General features: G+C 49.9%; 1 protein-coding gene across 5 annotated transcripts in view; it reads left to right on the plus strand.

The window, feature by feature from the left end:
• Dlgap4 (DLG associated protein 4) overlaps window positions 1–23,379 on the plus strand; it is a 181,692-nt gene that overhangs the window by 99,215 nt on the left and 59,098 nt on the right. For 4 of the 5 annotated variants that reach the window (XM_021246944.2, XM_004867840.4, XM_004867838.4 and 1 more), the window contains 5 exons: window positions 4,927–5,997; window positions 8,655–8,896; window positions 10,807–10,921; window positions 13,466–13,516; window positions 16,706–16,946. In XM_021246944.2, the coding sequence (XP_021102603.1) occupies window positions 4,999–5,997; window positions 8,655–8,896; window positions 10,807–10,921; window positions 13,466–13,516; window positions 16,706–16,946 (1,648 nt within the window). In that variant the 5' untranslated portion in view covers window positions 4,927–4,998. The remainder of the gene's footprint in view (window positions 1–4,926; window positions 5,998–8,654; window positions 8,897–10,806; window positions 10,922–13,465; window positions 13,517–16,705; window positions 16,947–23,379) is intronic. The other variant, XM_087188958.1, reaches the window with a different exon arrangement.

Genomic DNA, 23,379 nt, shown 5'->3' on the forward strand with positions numbered 1-23,379 from the left:
GAATCCAGGTCCAACTGCATGCTTTCCACCATTCTGGGCAACATCTCAACCAGAAAGCCTTGGCCTGGGTAGCTCCCCAAGAGCTCAGCGGAAGGTGAGGAGGGGAATATGACTGTTGTTGATTAAGCACCTAAGGTGCGGGGGCTTTCTGTATAACACCATACTAACCCTCATCATAATCTTGAAAAGCAAAGATCAACATTCCCAAGTAGTAGATGAGGAAACTGCGGCTGGGGATGGAAAATAATTAGATCACCAAATATCCTGCAGTGAGGAGGTGAGGAAGTAGAATCCAGGTCTGTCCCAGTCAGGCCCCCTGGAAACAGACCTGGGCCTCGGCGTCTCCGTGCAGAAGTTCCTTGGGAGGTCACTTAGGGACACCTGTGAGAAATAAGGATGCAGGACTGAATGGAGGAAGGAGCTTCAGTGCAGTTACACAAAGGCCACAAGAGCTCTGCAGCTGAGACAGCCCTTAGGCTTGTCCACAGTTGGGCCAGAGGAGCCGTAGTTTGGTGCCCAGACATCCACCAGTTATGGGATGCAACTGCTCTGGGGCAGGAGCACAGCCTGGTGAGGTGTCTCGCTCTGGCTGAGAGCAATGCCCAGCAGGAACTTGGCTGAACCATTGGCAGCTAGTGCTCCCGGAAGCTGGAGACCTGAAAGCCTGGTGGCCACCACAGCATCCACATATGTTCATCTCCAGAGTCCTTCTCAGTCCTCTGCCCTGCATGAGAAGAACCTGCCCCTACCCTCACGGAGGTTATGGGAAGATGAACTCATTTTCTTTGTGGAACTAATAGGCCAGGGGATGCTGAGGAGGAAGATGAAAAAGAAAGAGTGAGTGGTCAGTTGTGGGAAAGGAAGAAAGCGCTATCAAAAACCTGTGGGAGCCAGGCATGGTGGTGCAGGCCTGTGATCCCAGCACTCTGGGAGGTTGGGGCAGGAGGATCGCAAATTCAAGGCCAGTCTGGGAACCTTTTAAAGACTCTTAAAATAAAGAAAACAGGGGGCTGGGGATGTAGCTCAGCAAAAGAGCACCCCTAGATTCCATCCCTAGTATAAACAACACACACAAACAAAAGCTAGGGACAGAATGGGAAAAAAAGATTTGTAAATCATGTATCTGATGAGAGTTTAATACCCAGAATATATGAAGAACTCCTAAAGCTTGAGGCTGGGGATTTAGCTCAGTGGTTCCACTGCCTGCCTCGCAAGTCCAAGGACCAGAATTCAATCCCTGGTACCAAAAAAAAAAAAGAAGAACTCCTAAAGCTCAACAACACCCCAATAAAATGGGCAAAAGACTTGAATAGACATTTCTCCAAAGAAGATACATGAATGGTCAATGAGCACATGAAAAGGTTCTCCACATTGCTGCACATGGTGGCACATGCCTATAATTTAGCACTCTGGGAGGCTGAGGCAGGAGGATTGCAAGTTCAAGCCCAGCCCTGAAACTTAGTGACTTAGTAAGACCCTGTCTCAAAATAAAAATAAAGGGCTAGAGGGCCAGGGATTTAGATCAGTGGGTCTGCCTTGCAAGCACAAGGTCCTGAGTTCGATCCCCGGTACCAAAAATAAATTAATTAATTAAAGGGCTGGAGATGCAGCTCAATGTGAAGGCCTTGAGTTCAGTCCTTAATATCACCCACCTCCCAAATACTGCACATCATTAGTTATCAGGGAAACACAAATCAAAACCACAATGAAAGGCTGGGGGTGTAGCTCAGTGGCATTACACCTGCCTGGCAAGCGCAAGGTCCTGAGTTCAATTCCTGGTACCAAAAAAAAAAAAAAAAAAATGACACACACACAATGAGATACCAATTCATACTTACTAGGATGGCTATACTTAAAATAACACTTGCTAGCAAGAATGTGGAGAAACTGGGACCTTGGTGCACTTGGTGGTAAAACCATAAAATGTTGTGGCTACAATTCAATTCTTAGGTATATACACAAAAGAATTGAAAACAGGAACCCAAACAGATATATACTTGTGTTACAATGTTCATATCAGCATTATTTGCAGTAGCCAAAGATGGAAACAATCCAAATGTCCATCAGCCAACCATAACAATGTTTTGGTTAACAACAGACAATATATCCAACCAAGGTCCCATAAGTTTATATCACTGAGATCGTGGCCATCTGTTTGCACAATGATATTGCCTAATGACACATTTCTCAAGAAGTGTCCCCATCACTAAGAAACACATGACTGTATGCATGTACTACAACATAGATGAACTTGGAAAACAGTGAGCTAAATGAAATAGGCCACACACAAAATAACAAGTATTGTATGGTTTCACTCATTTGGAATATCTGTAATAGCTTCTCGGCCTTTTGGCTAAGATCAAGTGTGGAATATCTGTAATAGGCAAATTCATAGAGATAAGATTAGAAATTACCAGGGTCTAGGAGAAGGGGAGAAATAAGGAGTCACTGCTTACTGGGTACAGAGTTTCTATTTGGGATAATGAAAATGTTTTGGAATTATACAGTGGTGGTGGTAGTTGCACAACACTGTGGATGTGTTTAATGTTGCACACTTAAAAAATAGTTAAGATGACAAATTTTGTTACATGGAAAATAGGTAAATCCATACAGACAGAAAGAAAATTAAGTGGGATGTATCACGTACAGGTGTAAATTCCCTACAATAAGTATTATCATTATGAATCCCTAAAATGTACCAATAAATGTTTTGCTATTGAAAAAAAAGAAAGAAGATTGATGTCTGGGAAGAGGGAACAGGGAATGATTGCTGTTGGGTACAGAGTTTTCTTTTGGAATTATGAAAAAGTTTTGAAAATAGAGTGGTAGCATTGTGAATGTTCTAAATGTCACCAAATTGTACAGTTGAAATGTACACTTGAAAATAGCTAAACTTATGTTCTATGAATTTCTCATTTAAAAAAATTGGAAAAAACTGGAGAAATAAAATCTATGAGATAGCCTTTTTATGACATATTTATTAGAATATAAGGAAGTCAGAAGATAAACGAGCTAGGTTTACAGCTCAAAAAGATGGAGGGCTGGGGATTTAGCTCAGTGGTTTCGCCGCCTGCTGCACAAGCGCAAGGACCAGAGTTCGATCCCCAGTACCAAAAAAAAAAAGAGATGGAAATGTGTTTTTAAAAAATGTCCTAAACCTAGCTTTGGAAATGTACCATCCAGCAATAGACAATAAACTAGCAAACAACTAAATGTGAGAATTACCAAGAGCAATGAGAACTATGAGGAAAACCCAACAGAGGGATGAGCTTAATGGCAGACGGGTAGCGAAAGGGGTGGTGAGGCTGGAGATGGAGATGGAAACTAGACCGTGGCGGGCCTTGTGGATGCCCACTCTGCTATAGCATCTCCACGTGTCGTCTCATTCTTCCCACCCTCTGCCCCTCAGCTGGTGCTCACAGCCCCCACACTGTCCCCTCCTTTGTAGATCTGGGTTTCAGGCCTGGCTCTGTGTGGCTCTGTGCTGTCTGCTCCTCCAGTTGACCCCATTGTCCCCCAGGAAGCCATGTGGCTGAGGCCTCTTACAGTTTTAGAAGCCTTGACCCAGTGAGTCACAAGGCTGCTCTCCCTCTGGAGGCTCTAGAGGAAATCCCTTTCCTTGCCACTCCCCACTTCTGAAGGCTGTCTGCATTCCCTCATTCACGACCCGGCATCACTGCAGCCTCTGTTTCCATCGCCACATCCTCTGACTCTGACCTTCATACTTTCCTCTTACAAGGACCCATATGCTTAGTTGTGCCCAATCAGATAATCCATAGTCATCTCCCCATCTGTAGGTTCTTAACTTAATCACATCTGGAAATTAACCACATCTGCAAAGTTCCTTTGAACAAGGACATGGGCATATTTGGGGGCCTACCATGCCTGGCTTCAGCTGCAACCTTCAGGCTTGCCCAGTCCCTCAGGAGCCTCCTGCTTTCCACTCCTCTGATGTGCTGCCTCCAGCTCTGCTCCTTGCTGACCCTCAGCACCCCAAGCACAGGCCAGGCCAAGCCCTGAGAGTCCTCTGAGCAGGAGCTCTGCCCACCTAGTCCCAAGAATGTGCCTCTGTTCTCCACTCTGAGAATTCTGTTCCAGGCTGTCATTGCTTCATCCCAGTTAGAATGAGCCCATGGACTTGTTGGCCTCTTCAGTGTCATTGACCCCCAGGATCTAGCCCAGAGGTCTCCCGGTAGACATTCAGTGTGGGACAGAGTAGGTTTTTACAGAGAGTTTACGCTTGACATAAGGATCTTCTACTAAAGTAGAGTTGGACAGCACTGCCCTGAGACACAGATAACATAGGCCCCTGCCAGGTCCTATTCTCTGGCTTTCTAAAGGCCATGTCTTCCCATAAGTAAAGAAGCATTCAAGGGACCAAGGGGGATGCTCAACAGGGACTCACATGCCCTCCTTTGGACCATACCCTGGATACTGGGGATCCTGGGAGTTTCTGTCCAGAACTCCTGCTTTCAGGGGATCCTCCTGTGGAGACTAATGCTGCCAGAAGGCATCCCTGGGCCCAAGAGGTGTCATAGAGGTTGGATGTATGGGTAGGGTACATTTGTGTGTGCAGTTTTTAGTGGGGAGGGAAAGAGAATGGGAATGGGTAGCTGCCACTACACATAACACCATGGAATTTGAAGGAGACTGAGCCTGATCCAAGCTGGCTATGCAGGTTACTAAGAAGGTCTAGCCATCAAGTCAGGAGAGTAGAGCACACTTCATCTAACAGTGAGCTGGCTCGAGTTGGAACTTTTGCTTCCACCTATAAGATGTGGGGCTCCGTGTGTGCCCTTGTCCTTGGGCTCACAATGGCAAAGGTGACTGCCTGACTTCAGAGATCTTCCCAGCCCTAAGGTTTGATTTCCCCAGCACGCTGTCCCCTCCAAGTCCTGCTGACCTCTCTCTGTCTTCCTTCCCCAGGATAGCTGCTGCCCGGGAGACAAGGCCCGGGTGCCCTGCTAGGGCAACGGCCCCTGCCTGTGGGGTGGGATCATGAAAGGCCTCGGCGACAGTCGCCCCCGCCACCTCTCTGACAGCCTGGACCCACCTCATGAGCCCCTGTTCGCAGGGCCTGACCACAACCCCTACCTGCTATCGCCCACAGAGGCCTTCGCCCGTGAGGCCCGCTTCCCAGGACAGAACACCCTGCCAGGCGACGGCCTCTTCCCGCTCAACAACCAGCTGCCACCACCCAGCAGCACCTTCCCCCGAATCCACTACAACTCCCACTTTGAGGTGCCAGAGGAGAGTCCCTTCCCCAGCCATGCCCAGGCCACCAAGATCAACCGGCTGCCTGCCAACCTCCTGGACCAGTTTGAGAAGCAGCTGCCCATCCACCGTGATGGCTTTAGTACCCTCCAGTTCCCCCGAGGTGAGGCCAAGGCCCGTGGTGAGAGCCCTGGCCGAATCCGCCACTTGGTCCACTCTGTCCAGCGACTCTTCTTCACAAAGGCACCCTCACTGGAGGGCACAGCAGGCAAAGTCGCGAGTAATGGCAGCAAGAAAGGTGTCATGGAGGACGCCAAGGGCCGGAGGGCCAAAAGCAAGGAGCGGGCCAAGGCTGGGGAGCCCAAACGGCGCAGCCGCTCCAACATCTCAGGCTGGTGGAGTTCTGATGACAACTTGGACGGTGAGGGTGGCGCCTTCCGCAGCAGCGGCCCAGCCTCTGGTCTGATGACCCTGGGCCGCCAGCCAGAACGTACCCAGCCTCGCTACTTCATGCACGCCTACAACACCATCAGTGGGCACATGCTCAAAGCCACCAAGAACAACACCACTGAGCTGACTGCCCCTCCACCCCCACCTGTGCCCCCGGCTGCCTGCCCCAGCCTCGGGGTGGGCACGGATACCAACTATGTCAAACGGGGCTCCTGGTCCACTCTGACCCTCAGCCACGCCCATGAGGTCTGCCAGAAGACCTCAGCCACCTTGGACAAGAGCCTGCTAAAGTCCAAATCCTGCCACCAGGGTCTAGCCTACCATTACCTGCAGGTGCGTGTACTCCAGGGTCAGGATGGGGTGGGGGCTGGTAGAGAAGCTGCCCTGGTTTTGAGGTCCCACTGTACCACAGATTCATTTGGGAAGTAGCTTCATTCTGGGTCCTGTTTGTTTAGCTCTGAAATGGGTGATGGGTGGCACCATTAAGAGGACTCCCTCCACAGATCATCCTCTCAACAGATTGTTGATTAGGGCCTTTCTGAGTCCAGACCTGAGAACAGACAAAAATATGCCCCTGCCCTTTAGAAGGAAAATTTGGAAACTGTGGCATCCCACTCTCCTCAGAGGACCAGTGCATGGCATTCTAATTGTCAGCCTCCTACCTGCCACCCTCATCGTACTGCCACTTCTTGAGGAGAGGGACTACATCTGATGCAGCCAGGTGTTCCCCAAGGCCCAGGTCAGGGTCTGGCATGGAGGAAGTACTCGGGAAACATGGGAAGAGTAGATGGACAGATGGACAATTAAGGGAACAGAGCTAAAAAAAAAAAAAAAAAAAGAAGACAGCGAACAGACAGTGGATCAGTGTGGGCAGAATGGAATGGGTAGCAGCACCAAGGGCCACCAGCCCTAGAGGCCCTGATGGGCTTGGGATGAACTTTCTTCTTCTATATGCTAATGCTTTTTGAGGCACTTATTATGTATCACATGGCAGAGGCCTGGGTTTGAAAAGGCAGGGCAAGTGGCTGTGAACTGGACAGCTGGAGTTGGAAGTATAGAGCCCAGGGGGTGGAAGTTCCAGGAAGCTGGTTGCAGGTGGAAGGGGCTGCTTCAGTAGGGAGTGAGCACTTCTTCCCAGGGCTGTGTGAGCACAGGTCTGGCTAGACCTTGGGTACCCACATAACATACATTCCGAGGGAGAGGAACTTCAAGGTCTGACAAAGCCTGTGTTATCATTCTATATAAAACTCCAGAGACAGTAAGACTGTGGTAGGGAGGGCTTCCTTTTTTTCCCCAATAGAAAGAAATAGAAATCTAGGTAACTTTTATTATTTAGGGCTTTTGGGGCTCTCAATCTGCTTCCTTAGTTTAGAAACATTAGGGAGGGTGGTGTATGACCTGGCTCCCTGTCCAAAGTGTGGTTGGGTCTGATGAGCTGGAAATGCCTCCTCACCAAGGAGAGGACCCTGCAGGCCCTGGGGCTTGTGCTGCCTGCCTGGTGACAGGGAGTGAGCATGTGGACTGGCAGCATGTTCTGAGCATAGCCTGTTCCCAAAGACAGTGGTGTAGTGGGGATGGACTAGCCAGTGGCTTGGGAGGTAGAATGGGCAGGCAGCTGGGGATGTTATGGGAAGGCTCAAGTCCCAGAGTCAGCAGGAGGTGGCTACTGGGATCCGGGGCATGTAGAAAGGAGTGGTGCTTGTGTGGGCATGCCAATCAGGGAGGGCATTTGTGCATGTGATGAAGAGTGAGGTTTGTTGTGTATACTGGAGCATGTGCACTTGGGCATCTGTGGTGAAATGTGCCATCTTGGGGTGTCCATTGAGTATGTTCAGGTGGGTGTATGGTGAGACGTAGGAGTGTGAGGAGGTTTATGTAATGCTGAAGCAAGTATGCTCTGGATACATGTTGTGTACACATTGAGGGGTTATACATGATGACGTGGCTGCTGGTGTGCATCTTTAGGGAGGTGTGTGCCATGTTGCGGGTATTTGCCAAAGGGCGTAGAGGGAAATGGTGTGCTTGTTTTCTGTGTGTTGAAATTTGTGAATACAATAAGGTATGTTCATTCTCTGCCCAGACTGAGGGTGATGACCCCTGGCCCGAGGTTCTGAAGCATGTAAGCATGTGTGTATTTATTCTTCACAGAGTGACTATATGTATACATAACAATGTGAGTTAAGTGACAGAAGAACATAGACTGTGCACTGCCCCAGAGCAGCTGACAAAGCCAGACCTTAAAAGGGCTGGGGAGGTCCCCTCCGTTGGTTACTGCCACCATAACCACGGATGACCAGGGTGACCACGGTTGCCCACAGCTGTGGCCTCAATTGTCACTATCACAGCCCTGTTGCATGGATGGGATCCTTGCAACTCAAATGGGAAAACTGAGCCATTTCCCCAGCTCACTATGTGGTTGCCTCATCCAGGCAAACCCCTTTGGTCTCTGTACCTCAGTCTCCCCATCCGTGGGACAGACTATTGATTGACTCTGAGACACCCCCCCCATGCTGATGTGACACAGACTTCCCACTCCCATCTTAGGGTCAGGCTCCAGTTCCTGGTCTAGAGGCCTCTCTCAGCAAGTGGCCTCCCTCCCTCAGGCCTGGTGTTCTCATCTGTACAGTGGGATCATAAGCCATCCCCTGGGTGGCACAAATGAGCTGAAGGGAACTTGAGTGCTTAGCAAGTGTGGCTGATGTGAAGTCCACTGTGGCCACATGGCCTGGGGCCAACCCAGCGTGGACCTATGGAGAAATCTGGCTGAGAGGGGCAGGAACTTGGTCAAGGCCACACAGCAAAGCTGTGGCACAGCCAGTTCTGGAGCCTGGTCCAGTCTCTGCGCATGGTGGTTTCAATGACAGCGTGGAAGGCTGGGCTCCCCTTGAGGTACGGAGCAGTCTTTCAAAATTCACTTCCCAGATGATGAGCCAAAGATCAGACAGCCCCTGCCCCCGCACCCTCGCTGAGTCCCCTCCCCCAATCCCCAGGTCCCCGGCGGCGGCGGGGAGTGGAGCACCGCTCTGCTGTCCCCACGCGACGGGGACGGCGCGGCCGAGGGGCCCATCCCGTGTCGGCGCATGCGCAGCGGCAGCTACATCAAGGCCATGGGAGATGAGGACAGCGACGAGTCCGGCGGCAGCCCCAAGCCGTCACCCAAGACTGCAGCGCGGCGCCAGAGCTACCTGAGGGCCACGCAGCAGTCGCTGGGAGAGCAGAGCAATCCCCGCAGGTGAGCTGCGGTCCCGCCCCTGGGTCCCGCCCACGGCCACGCCCATGCAGAGGACCGCCCCTTAGTGGGCCCCGCCCACAAACCAGCCTCTCCCCTCGGCCCTTCCCATCAGGGGATCCCGAGCTCTCCCGGAGGTGGCTCTCGGGCGAGGCTTGGCCCCAGGTGAGCCTCTCGAAGGTACGTCCCGCCCCTCGGAGCCCCCGCTGCCTCCCCTTCTGCAACCTTGGAATGCCCACCCCACTGGTGAGTTCTGCCCCTCAGCCTCAGGTCCAGGTGAACCACTCTTGGCGATGATTCAGTTTCCTAGCTGAACCTGCCCTCAGGCTAGCTGGTCTTTGAGATCCTAAAGCTTAGACTAGCCTTGCACTCTGAGGAGTTGTCCCCAAAGCACTTCACGAAGAATTTCCATGAGTTCCACCCACAATTAAGCCCTGACCACAGGTCAGCCTCCTCCTCTGGTCAGCCCTGCACATAATTAGACCTTCCCTCATAACTCTGCCAGGAGGAGCCACAACCCCAGGTAAGTTCCACTCCCACTAGGGAGCTGCCCCAGGGGGGTCCCTTCTGCTTGGGCATCCCTCCCCCTAGTGAGCCTACCCTGTGTACCAGCACTGCCCGGGGAAGCCCAGCACCTCCTGCCCTTGCCCCTGTGACCCATCTAGGACTGGGGAGAGAAGGAAATCCAGAATTGAGATAGACAGAGACAGACAGCCGGCCTTCACCAGTCCCAAAACCCTGCATGGAATTCCACCATTGGAGCTCCATCCTATTGCTTTGAGGCTTGAGAGAATTGGAGGAAACAAGCTTACTCCTAGCTCTTCAACTCCTAGGGCATGAGTAAAGGCTTCATGGAGGAGGAAACCTAGGAAGGCTGGGACAGAGAAAAGGGAGCAGGCCAGGCAGGTGACTGATTCTGAGGCCGGAAGGGGACAGTTTACTGTACTTAGAACAGCCAGGAATCTGGTTGACTGGAGCAGAAGGCAGGGAATGGCCTGCAGGTTGGAATTTATGACACCAGCCAGCCCTAGGTATCCCTCCCTGATTCATCACACCAGCCAGCCGCAGTTTCCCATGTTTAAGTGAGAGGCTGAGCTGGATGACCTCCAAGATCTCTTCTAGTCCGGAGAACCTGCAGGCTGTGTATAACAGTGAACATTAAGGTGGGACAAAGGCACAGGACCAGAGCACAGGCCTTGAGTGATGGGAACCAGTACACTTGCCTTTCTGGCCACTGTCCCTGCCCCTGTGCACTTTAATCTGCCTACTAAATCCTCCCCACAGCCCCAGCAGGCAAGCAGCATCACCGACATTTCAGATATGAGGACCCTAAGCCTTAAGCAAGGGCTGGTGATCTGCCCAGGTCCAGCCAGTAGAGGAAGCTAGATTCTAGTCCAACCCATCTGGGTCAGTATCCTGAACTTGTGGATACTTCATTTCCAAGATAAGGACTGGGAGAGACCCAGGGCTAGGTAGGTGTGAGAAAGATTGACAAGCTGGGGCCATAGAGATATGTGGTGAGTCCTAGGGGACCTGGTAGAAACTACCTGAACATCACAGTCAAAGTGTGGGCTTTGACTCATCTCCTCTGTCCAGTTTCTGGAATTGGAAGAAGGGCTGTGGAACTGAGCTGGGCTGAGCGGGCCTTCATTTTAAAACAGTCAAATGCAGGTTTGTGCTGCCACCTTCTGGCTGCTATGAGTATGACATGTAGGGGAGTCACCTCACTACAGGTAAAGGCCTTCAAAAACTCTCCCCTTGTTCATCCTCCCACCCCTGCCCAGGCTAGCAGTGGCTTCCATTTTTATCTCTTCCACTGGATGTCCTTGGCCAGTCTTTTCCCCACTGGGCCTGAGTTTCCCAGACTGAACAATGGGTGGGCTGAGCCGTGTCTGCTCCCCACCCCCCACCAGGAGTTTGGACCGCCTGGATTCAGTGGATATGCTGCTGCCTTCCAAATGTCCAAGCTGGGAAGAGGACTACAACCCCATCAGCGACAGCCTCAACGACTCCAGCTGCATCAGCCAGGTGAGGGTGGCCAGAAGCTCAGTGGGCTTAGGAGAGCCCCACCTAGGCGACAGGTGTCTGGTCCCCAGATGTCTACATTGTGCTTATGGTTGGTCTTTGTTCCCAAAGCTAACTGTATACGTCTCTGCCCACTGATTGTTCTGTGGCGGGAGAGCACTGTCACAGGGTCTGACATGCATGGCCTCCTGAGCTGAAGACTTGAGGAGGAAGCCACTAATGCTGGGCACCCAGGCTGCCAGCAGCGGCTCTGGCTCCTCATTGGGTTCAAAGGCATCAGCATAGAAAACTGGCTTCAAGTCTCAGTTTTGTCACTGACAGTAGGAACCCAAATAATGCCACCTCCTCTCAGTTTCCTAATTTAGCAAAGAAGGGTGGTAATTCCTGCTTCAGAGCATTATGAAGAATAAAAAATATAAAGATCTCAAGGTGTTCAACAAAGCATAGTTACCTTTACGGCTGTGCGTCCTCAAGCAAATTACATCTCTACTCTGGGCTCCTGAGCCCACCTGCTCAGTGGAAAGTTGGACTATCAGGACCAAGCCAGCTTGGCCACTAAGAGTGATAAGCACTCTGCTGTACTTCCCATTTACCTACAGTGCTCTCAACCATCAGCTCCTTGAACCCTCCTGGCCATTCTCAGAGGTGGCCTTATTACTCGTATCCCCATTTCCCAGATGAGAACAGAGAGGTGAGGTCATGGGGCAAGGAGAAAGGAAAGGCAAGCAGGATTCTAGGGTTCTCACACTCCAGCTCCTGCTGAGTGCACAGTACCTTAGGGTTTACAAAAGGAGAACAGCCAAGCCTGAAGGCCCCCTTGGTGGTGATGATGGGAAGATGAGACCCAGTGGGGACAGACCTGCAGACACCAGGTTAAGCAGTGGGGCAGCCAGGTAAAGACCCAGTCTTCTCCCTGGGCAAGAATAGGCTTTGGCCTCACTTTGTGCAGGCAATAACCAGAGCTAGTGGACTTCTCAGAAGGCTCAGGGGAGGGGGCTGTACCTGTAGCTCACTGGTAGAGTATTTGCCTAGTGTGTGCAAGGACCTGGTTTAATCCCCAGTATTGCAAGAAAGAAGGCTTGGAGATCGTGTTTCCTTACCCCTCTAACATTTCAGGTCTGGCTGGGCCCTCCCCCCAGCCCTCCAGAAACCCAGGAATTTGAACATAGATGTGGGGAGGGGTGGAGCACCTCAGCCCAGGAGACCCTCTGCCCTGGCCTCTTCATCCAGGGCCCAGCAAGTTCCACTTGGATAGCTGCCTGCACTCCATACCTGCCCCTCCACTTCATTGTCAGTGGCCAGGAGCTTAGAAGTCAGATGACCACATACTCAGGCTCCAAGCCCTTTGTCACTCCCACCACTCCCTAAGAGAAAGCCAAACTTGGACCTGGGAGCCCTGTAAGACCCAGGCCCTGCCTCCCTCTCAGGCCCTGTCCCTTGTCCTGCTTTAGCCACACTGGCCTTCTTTCTCCTTATACACCAAGGAAACTTAATCCTGCCCCAGGGTCACTGCATTTGCTATTCCCTCTCCTGGGAGTGTTCTGTTCTCAAATCTTTGCACACCTGGCTCCTCCTTGTGTCTCAGATTTTGGCTCAAGTATCACCTCCTGAGAGAGTCCTTTCCTGATTGCTCTATCTGCAGTAGTCTCCCTGGCCCACATTGCTCTCGTGCCATGCTTAACCTGGTAGTATTATGGAACTGCATTAGTTTGCTTTTCTTCTGGTGTCATTTTCCCTCATGAGATTGGGGTCTGTATGGGCAGGTACCTTGCTATCTTCTTCCCTGCAGTGTCTCTAGGGCAGATGTTCGTAGGTGTTTGCTGAATGGACATGTACTTCCTGTCTCTCCCATCCTGCTATGTTCTTTCCTCTCTATCTTCCTGTCTGTCTCTTCCCCTAATTTTCTGTGTCTTATCTCTCCTCATTCATGTTTTTCTCCAGTTCTCTCAATTGGGTCTCCAATTCCATGTTTCTCTGTAACACACTCCATCTCCATGCCCAGCTTTGGCCCTGGCACCTGGAATACCTTCTCCCTTTAGCTAATCAAAAAGGCTTGAGAAATTGGCCATGCTGGGAGCCCCAGTAGATCTCACCAACAACTCTCTTCCTAGCCCCAACTCACTCTTAGTGCAGGGCCATCTGACCCCTCCAAGCCCTCACACACAGAAGGTTGAATGATTTGAGCTGCATATATGGCCCCAAAGTCAGAGATATTCCAGCCTGGAGAAAAGAAGGCTCTGGGTGCTGTCCCTGGCCTGTCTATCTAGGTGGGCTACCTGCCAGGTCAGAGGCAATAGACAGAACATCCACAATCCCAGGGGCTAGACCAAGACAAGGACTTGTGAACAGCAGAGTACGGTCCTCAGTAATGCTCAGCCTCAGGAGTAAGCCTCCTATCCCCAAGTAAGACTTCCTAGCAGCTGGGCCCCAGCCAGTTAGGGGAGAAAGTTAGACCAGCCTGCCTCAAGTTCCCTTGCACCGAGCCTGAATCCTCAGCCCGGCCCCCTCCCTGGCCTTCCCATAACCCTCATCCTCTCTTTCCTGCAGATTTTTGGACAGGCCTCCCTGATCCCCCAGTTGTTTGGCCATGAGCAGCAGGTATGTTGGACATTCTCCCATACTCCAATCCTGAGTCTTGGCCCTGCACCTGAGTGGTCCTAGCACCCAGCCCAGGTGCAAGAGCCACCACCAGGAAAGCCACCTCCAGTGAGGATGGAGTCTGCTCTTTACCCACCCCCATTACTTCACTTCTCTGTGCCTCAGTTTCCTCCTCTAGAAATGGGAAAGTGAGCTGGGTTCTATGGGTAGGGCAAGAAGTCACCCCAGGACAATGGGAAGTATTCCCTGAAAATCTTCTGGCTCCCTCCCTCCCTCCTCTCCTCCCTGATACCTGAGTCAAGCCTAAGGAACTATTTCGTTTGGCCAGGTCAGGGGTTGGGGACTGGTGGCATTAGCTGCCAGATCCCAGCCCCCAGGACCCCTGATTTTCCTCCTTTCCAGAGCCCTAGCAGGACCTTTAGGACATCAGGATGTTGAACTGAATGCAAGGACTGTTCAACTCTGTAAAAGCTGGCAGAGGCAATGCCAGTCATGGCACCCTCTGGCTGCCCAAAAGGCCCCACACACCCATCCAATCCTGGAAGCAGCTCCTCCATAACATCATCCTATCCTGGAAGAGCTCCTCCATCCAGCTCTGAGATCAGAAAATGGGGCAGGAAAGGTGTTCTGAGCTCAGTTCCTCATAGCAGGAGCGGGCAAGGGACTTGCCTAAGGGCACGTGTCCTACAAGGGGAAAGCTAGGACCAGGCCATCTAGGCCATCTGATTCTAGCTGTGGATACCTCATCTGTCCCTCTCCCCTATGTCATAGGAACTGCGTGTTCCTGTCTTCTGCCCCTACCCCCAGTACTGGGGATTGAGACCAGGATCTTTGCTCTGACATACAACCCCAGCCCCTTTTGTTGTTGTTTTTGTTCTTTTTTTTTTTTTTTTTTTTTTTTTGAGACAGAGTCTCAGTAAGTTGCCCAGGCTGGGCTCAAACTTGTGCTTCTTTCTGCCTCAGCCTCCTAAAGTGTGTGTTCCAAGGTGGGCCTGGTGACCTTTTCCTCCCCTGGCTTCAGTAGGTGTGTGGTAAGGAAGTGCTGTGTTGTACAGAGCCTTCAGGACAGTGTTCCCCACACAGTAAACCCCGTTGGTGGACATGCCAGCACCAGTCACTAGCTGACACCCTCCTCAGGGATTGGGAGCATCTTAACCAACATTTGTAAATTCTCATGCTCGGTTCACATAGCTGCCTAGGTGCAGGTGACCAGGCACTTACTCAGTATTCTGTTCTAAGTACATGATATGAGTTATCTCATTTAATCCTAACACTATTAAATTGAGGGTGCAATTGGCCCATTTTATACATGGAAAACTGAGGCATGGAATGATTCAGTGACTCGACTGTGTTCACATTACAAGGCCATGAGGGACACAGAATTGGAACCCTGGCTGTGGTGTCATGGTACAACCTCAAAGAAAGACCTCATTGCCCTTGGCAGTCACAAGGGCCTCGGAATACTTCAGTTGGCAGGATGGGAGGATAAACACAAATTCCTTTAATATCTCCTTTAAGTGGATCTTGGGTATGCCACATGTTCTATACCTTAACAGCTCTGTCCAACAGAACTTTCTGCAATGATGGAAACTGTTCTGTAATCCATGCTTGTCCAAGGCAGCCACTAGTCACTAGTCACATGTGGCTTTTGAGGAAGTGAGATTTGGCTAGTACAACTACCAAGCTTTCTTTAATTCTAATTAATTTAAACTTAAATAGCCACACATGGCTATCACATTGGGCAGCATAAATGTAGACATTTGTAACCCCCCTCCAAGGTACTCAAGGGTCCATGTAATCATTTTACCTGGTGCACACACAGACAGGTACGAGGGCAATTCCCTGTCAGGCAGAGGAGGAAAGGCTGACCTAGAGAGCACAGTGGTGGCCTGAGGGTAGATCAGGCCTGGATCCATCTTTTCCTGCATATGGTGTTCAGTCAGGTTGTGGCTTCTCTTACCCTAGCTCGGGCCTCCTCCTCATGCCCCTCTTTGGCCAGCTGACTCCTCAGTTTATACCATGTGGTCCTGTTACCAGCAGAGCCTGAGACATGGGTCAGACAGCCCCTCCAGGGCCCACGGAGAGTGTGAGCATGGTGAGGCCCTTCCATGCTTCGGATTTGCAGGGTCCTAGGCAGTTGTCTCAGAGAGGCACTTAGGAACCATAGATGGGCAGAACTGGATGCGAGGTGGCAAGTGGTATACACACTGCCATTCTCCATACTGCCTCCGGCCAACATCAAAGATCACTCCTCCCTGCTCCTGCCCCCATCCCAGTCTTACCTTCTCTCCCCAGGCTCTTGTATCATCTTGGCCTATGCCTCCATTCCAGTCCCTGTTCCACATCCATGCTAATCTTTTATAAATTCATCTTTGGAGTGTTGGCTCTGGCCCTTCCTCACTGGATGCCCCTGACATGCATCTTCCCTCACTGGCCCTCAGTTTCTTTGCTTGTAAAATGAAGGGATTGGATCATAACATGGTAAATATCCAGGGCAGACATTCCTAATTATGGACTTCTTTCCTGCTGAATTCAAATGTGACCTTAAAAAAATCTGTCAGTCCACCAGTATGGACATACAAGATGGAATATCTAGCTAATGCCCTGCATTATTCCAACTTTCTTCTCCGTGTAGAGATGGGAAAATTGAGGCCCAGAGAGGTGAGACGGGCTGGGGCTGTTCTGGGGGTATTTTGTTTTGTATGGGTACCAGGGATCGAACTCGGGGCCTTGCTCTTTCGAGGCAGGCGCTGGAACCACTGAGCTAAACCCCTGGCCCTTGTTTTGGTTTTTGTATTTTGTTTTTTGGTACCCGGGGTCGAACTCAGGACCTTGCTCTTGGGAGGCAGGGGCGGTGCCACTGAGCTAAATCCTCGGCCCAAGGGGCTGTGGGGTTTTTTTGTTTGTTGGGATTTTTTTGTATTTTGTTTTTTGGTGCTAGGGATCCAACTCAGGACCTTGCACTTGCCAGGCAGGTGCGATGCCACTGAGCTAGATCCCCGGCCCGGAGCTGTATATTTCTTAACTGCTCCACCTTTGGCCTGCTGGCTCATCAGCGTGAGATGGGGGGGGGGGGGTCGCTGAGGGGCGGCCCGGGCTCTCTCCAGCCCTGCAGCTGAGCTGACCACAAAGCAGCCCTTCCCTCAGCGTAGTAAAGCTGGCCCCTGATGCCTGCCTTTGCCTGGACAGGTACGGGAGGCAGATTTGAGCGACCAGTATGAGGCGGCCTGTGAGTCAGCCTGCAGCGAAGCGGAGTCCGCAGCAGCGGAGGCACTGGACCTACCGCTGCCCAGCTACTTCCGCTCCCGAAGTCACAGCTACCTGCGCGCAATTCAGGCAGGCTGCTCACAGGAGGAGGACAGCGTCTCCCTGCAGTCCCTCTCCCCGCCGCCCAGCACCGGGAGCCTCAGCAACAGTCGCACACTTCCCAGTGAGTACCTTGATGGGGGACCCCAGGAACTCTGCCTGGTGGGCCTGCCCGGGGAAAGGCTGCTGGGAAGGAATTCACAGTGGGTGGCCTCCACTAGAAGGAAGCACAAGCATGTGCACTTGACACTGAACTTCCCAGCGGTTGACAAATCCGGAGCCCAATCGGGGATGACAGACTCAGACTGGAGGGGTGTCGGAGGTGTTGGAGAGGGCGGGGCTGGTGGGATCCTTGGTTGCTTACTGCGGCCACCTACTGGTGGGCGAGCTTTACTGGAGCTCACCTACCTGTTGGCCTTACCTAGTTCAGGCAACTTGAAGGGAAGCCTGCAGTGAAAGGGTAGAACCTGCCCCCAGCCTCAGGTTTCTCTCATATTCACAATCAGGGATAATTCAGCCTTCCTGATTCTTATTCTGACTCCTTTGAAGGTAACCCATGCCTCATCAGAGGAGGAAGGGGCCCCGTGTGACTGAGTGAGCCATAAATACAGCACAATTTCTGGTTTAGCAGAGAGAATTGAGCTTACTCTACATAGCTAGTTCTCCCTCAGCCTCAGTTTCCCCCATCTCTATATAAATTGAGGGCATAAGCCAGACCCTAGAGAGCTCTTGGTGAGCTAAAGACTGTACAGGAAGGTCACTTGTCACACCCCTAACATGCACAAGGCCCTGCCTAAACACTTCGTGGTTGGAGTGTGACAAGCTGTAGCTGTTATTACTGATTCTTACATTTGATTTTGCGCTTCCTGACGGTAGTCAAGGGCAATTGGAGTGTTGTTGAAAGAAACAACACTTGTTGTCAATCAACGAACCCAAATGCCAGAGATATTCTACACACAGGTGACCAATTTATTGATTAAATGAGCTGGTCTTTGCAGGAGATAGAACAAGGAGCAATTGATCCATGAGTGTCTTTCACATCCTCTCTGGTCTGCTTGCTCTGCCCCTGGGTGACATGTGGGACAGATCCCTGAGGCTTTTCTAGTCACTTTTAGAACTTAACAGCCTCATTTACCAGTAAGAGTCCAGTCTGGCCTGGTCTAATGTCTGTACTTGAGTTTGTCCACCTCGAATGCCTTGCACCTACAGCTAGGGCCTGCTGGGGGCGGGGGCATTGCAGTAGAGAGCTGGGTGTGGAGCTGGGTGTGGAGCTGGGTGTGTCAGTGTCTCTCTGTGTCCGGCTCACCAGTGACTGCTTCTGGTTGCCCCAGGTGAGAAGAGAAGGTAGCTAGAGCAGGTGTTTTCTGGTATTGGGACTCTGAATGACTGGTGACTCCTGTTAAGTAGCTCTCTGACCCTGAAGAACCTTCCTGATGACTTGTTTCCTGGCAGAGACAATGCCCCTTCACCCAAATGGTCTTTTTTTTTTTTTCTAATCTAGTTGTGATTGAATTTAAGGCCTTTGCACTGAACTACATCCTCAGCCCCCTTTTTTTTATTTTTTGAGACAAAGGTCTCACTAAGTTGCCCAGGTTGGGCTCAAACTTGGGATCCTCCTGCCTCAGCCTCCCAGAGTCTTGGAATTGCTGATGTGTGCCACCATGCCCAGCTCCATTGCTTCTTATTGTCCCTCAACTTGTCCATCTGATGGTCCCCCGCTTCCTTGTCAGCCTCTTTGCTAGGGGGCCTGGCCTGCTAGCCAGGCATCTTAGACAGAATCCTCTAAAGAAAATTCCACCCCTCCTTTCTCCTGTGGTGATCACTTAACCCAGTGGTGGTGAAACTATGGCACATGCCACAGCTGGCTGTTTGTTATCACTGAAAGCTCTGAAAGTTTTGCCATCACTGACTTAACCCATTTGAAAATGAGGGTCTTTGCCTTGTGGAACTTTGGAAGTATGAACTAATCTGCCACAGGCTTCCTTCCAGATCTTCCAGCCTCTCCGCTTCAGCGGTCTCTAAGCCAGAGTTGAGGCCATGGTTCCATGGCCTCCAAATGTAGGGGAGCCTTGCCAGGCTCTCTCAGGCACTCTGCTGCAGTTCCATGGGAATCCTGGGTAAAGGTTCCCATTCCCCACATTCTCACACACCTGAGAAGTTCTCTAAGAATGAGGTGGCCCTGGAAGGACATACCGCATCCCCAGAAAGTCTTGCACATAAACCCTCACTCATCAGTTTCCTCCAACCCCAATTATTCATGAATGGACTGAAGACACATGATGGGCTATATATGGCAGAACTGTTTAAAAGGTCCCTCTACTGGTTTGTTCTTGCCTCGGTAATGCAGAACAACCACAAAGTCAGTACAGTACAACCATTAACATTTATTTCTTTCTCCCAAGTTGGTCAGCTAGGACAGCTCTGCTTCACATTCTCTCATCCTCATCCTGGAACAAAAGGGTCTTCCTGAGATCAGGGGTCCAACCAGGTCACGTTCTCCTCATGGTGATAGCAGAAGGCAAGAGAGCAAGCCTAACCAATGGCAGAAGCACATTCACCACATTTACAGCCCTGGCTTGTGTAATGTCTGCTAACATCCTATTGGCTAAGTCAAGTCATATAGCTGGGCTCCAAATCAAAGGATGAAGTTCTTACCTTTATGTAAGAAACCGTGTTCATATGGCAAAGGGTATGGATACAGGAGGAGGGAAGAATCAGGACAAATACAGTCTGTTATCGTCCACTCTTTTGGCCACATTTATCCATGTTCCTCCCACTTAGAAAAGACCTCCAAAAATTTCATCCAGTCATGGCATCAAGATCTCATGATCTATGTCTATATCATGATCCTAAATCTGGATGTGGCTCCTCTTAATCAACCTATGATCTAAACAACCCTGTCATCTACCCTGTAGCCCAACTCTCCCATATACACAGCATACTTTGGGGACAGGATAATTGTAATTCATTCTCCTGCTCAAAAAAGGGGAGAATGGTGATTCCAAGATGTATTTATCCATGACAAGTCTGAAGTTGTTCTGTACAAATAATCTGGACAGGGAATATTCCTGGAATGTCTCCTACATTGGAGAATATGATCTTTGTGCAACTGAACTGTTCCTGAACCTGCTTCCTCCCTGAAGGGAGCTAGATGTCTTTTTACATCTTGAATCATCTCAATCTCTATAGCCTAAGCTGACCAGTGTTCCCCTGTGCCTATCTCAAACACTTTGAGTTTTCTATGTATTTGATTCCTTGTAACCCATGTTCCAAAGCCACATATACAACTATTTTTGAGTCATGCATCTCTTGACCTAATTATGCCTACTTTGGATACATTAGTCTGTGACCCTGTAACCTTAAACTTTCTGAGGTTTTATTTTTAATTTTTGGTACTAGGGATCAAACCCAGGGATGTTATACACCTTCATCCCTATCTATCTGTTGTTTATTTATTTTTATTTTTGTGATATTGGGGATTGAGACAGGGTCCTGCTAAGTACACCCCCATCCCTATCTATCTGTTGTTTATTTATTTTTATTTTTGTGATATTGGGGATTGAGACAGGGTCCTGCTAAGTTGTTAAATTGCCCAGCTGTGCTCAAACTTGTAATCCTCCTGCTTCAGCCTCCCAGGGTGCTGGAATTAAATGCATGTGCCACCATACCATACCTGGCTGTTTTTGTTTTTTTGTTTTGTTTTGAGACAGGGTCTCACTAAATTGCCTGGGCTGGCCTCAAATTTGCAACCTTCCCTGTCTCGGCCTTCTGAGTAGCTGGGATAACAGGCATGCACCATTACACTTGCCTCTGTAAACTCTTTTGACCAGCTGAGAGGATGTAGTACTAGGTGGTACCTTTAGAATGTTAAAAAAAGAGGTGTCTTTGCGACATTCTTGATTTGATCTGGCCCTGGTGCTGTATCATAACTATGATCTTACTTTGACTTTTGTCCCCAGGCTGTATCCTAATTTGAGAATGATTTACTGCCTGGATAAAATGGAGTTTATGTATGTTTTTTCCAACTCAACAAGTTCTCTGCTGTCTCTGCTCCCTCCAAGTACTCCATATAGATTGGCTATTTCTTTTATGAGTTCCTCTCTTTCATCTAAGTCCTTATCAAATGCAGCCAAAAAGATCCAGCTCTTGACTTCAACATTTTGCCTGGGAACTGTCTTGTTCAAAGCTATCCACTCTCTTCAACTTACTGGAGATGGCAGTTTTGTCAAAAGTTTTGATCCACACATAATCTTGGGTATTTTCTTTGTTGTTGTTAGTATGGGGGTTGAATCCAGGACTTCACTAAGCTACGAGGATGTAGCTTAGTCCTTTTTTATTGTTTGTTTTGAGATAGGGTCTTGTTAAATCACCCAGACTGGCCATAAACTTGTGATTCCCTCTGCCTCAGCCTTCCAAGCAGCCAGGATTACAGTCATGCACGACCATTCCTGGCTTCTAGGCATCTTTTTTTCAAGCCGTTGTAAAAGTTTATTTCCTTCTTACTGACTACTTGGTCCTAAAGTCAGTACTACATATTTTAGTTTTTGTTGCTGTCATACTCTACTTTTGGTACCAGTTTTTGTCAGTCAAATAGCTTAACAGTAATGCTTTGTGCAAATAAGCATATGATTTCAATGGCACACAATAAGAAGCATTTGTTCTTATTCACAATTTTGCAGGTCAGTTCCTTCTACTCCAAATGCAGTACATCAGTGGTGGTGAACCTGTGGTATGCATGCCACAGCCAGTTGATTGTTATCATTGAAAGCTCTAAAAATTTCACCATCACTGCCCTACATCCTGGGATCAAAAGGTGGTCAGGAATCAGTGGCCTGGCCAGGGCATGTTCTTCCCATGGTGGTGGCAGACATATCAAAGGCAACCTCATTTTGCAAGCACATTTCAAGTCTCTCTTTGTGACACATCTGCTAGCATCCAACTGGTCAAAGCAAGTCACAAGTCCAAAGCCAAACTCCAATGAAATACATTCTACCTTTAATGGGAGAAACTGTGATTATATAGTAAAGAGCATGAATACAAAGAGGGGCTTAGAATTGAGATCAGTCATTCAAACAGTCACAGCAGCCCCAGGACATCCCATATGGATAATGCAGCATTTGGCATTAAATATAGAAATGTGAGGTTAACTGAAATGTTAGGCTCAGTTTGGAGTACTCAGCCCAAACCAAGACAGTCAAGAAAGTACAATGTAGTATCATCTCGTACCTGCCCAGACATGTGCACTTATAAGCATATATAAAATCTTGTACTGCTGGGCCTATGTATGATATGAAAACAGATGTAAAAACACATGCATACTGATATTCCCATATGTACACACATGTGCTTAATATCAGCATACACCTGCACACACTTACATGTGTGTCTCTTTCAAGGCTCATGTCCTTTGCACACCTGTGAGGAAAGCATACCTCTAGTGGATTGGGGCCACCAAAAAAACTCATCCTCCTAAGTGTCCCTGGTCAGCCCTCTTTGTAGGTCTCCACAGTAACCACTTCATACCTGCTTTCCTTCCTCTACTCTCTGCTGGCCTCACGCTCAACAAGTAAACTCAGCTACCTCACAGAGAAAATCAAAGCTATCAGATTTTCAAGTCTGTGGTCAGGGCTGCAGCTGGTCCATGAGGTAGTTTGGTGTTGCCTTAAGAGTGATCCTCATTAAGACACTTCACTGCCATCTGCTGAAAAGTTGTCCTGATGTCTAGTTTCTTTTTTTGTTTGGTACCAGGGATTAAACTTGGGACCTTGTGCTTTTGAGACAGGCAGCAGCAACACTAAGCTAAATAACTGGCCCTCTAGTTTCTATTAGAAGAAGGTCCTTTATTTCCAACTGCCAGAAATTTGTCATAATACCTATAATTCAGTTATGTCCATGTTGTGAGTGGCACACACCCCCTTGTATGTGGCAACCTTAATGTAAAATGTGTACAGTCATACACGGCAATCCTGCCCATAATTGCCTCTCTCCCTCTACTTAGACACCCACCCCAGATATGTGCCCCAGGGCTATTCTGAGCCTCCACATTGCACATTGCACCTGGTTCTGCTCACGTGGGCACATGTGCAGACAGACAAGATGCAGACAAGTGGGGAGATGTAGGTGACGGGCAGATACTGAGTCAGTGAGATCCAGGCAAGGACCACCCCTCTCAGCTGACTGTGGCAGGATATGGAGTTGCCCACCCATTCAGAGCTGGCAGCTTCCCAGCTGCCAGTGCTGCCACTGCCACCCCTTCCTCCTCCTTTCTGACCCAGATTCCACATTCCAGAAATAGCTCTGGCGGGTGACTGGCAGGCCGGTCAGCTCCGGCTGGAAGTGCAGGGAGCAGCAGCTCCACTACAGCTGCATGTATGTGCCCCAGCCCTGTTGCAGGACCACCTGGGAGGGGCACAGGTGCTGTGATCCCTACTGCTAATTCTGCCCCTCCACTCTCTGAGAAAGGAAGAACAGAGAAAAGCCTCCCTCCCTTTTTTTACTCTGCCACCCTCCCCTCCCTCTCTCTCCCTCACCATCTTTGCCTTCTGTCTCTTTCCCCA

This window comes from Heterocephalus glaber, unplaced genomic scaffold (assembly GCF_053883595.1).
Source record: "Heterocephalus glaber isolate CG9 unplaced genomic scaffold, H.glaber_assembly_v1.0 deba00001532, whole genome shotgun sequence".
NCBI classification, from domain to species: Eukaryota; Metazoa; Chordata; class Mammalia; order Rodentia; family Bathyergidae; genus Heterocephalus; species Heterocephalus glaber.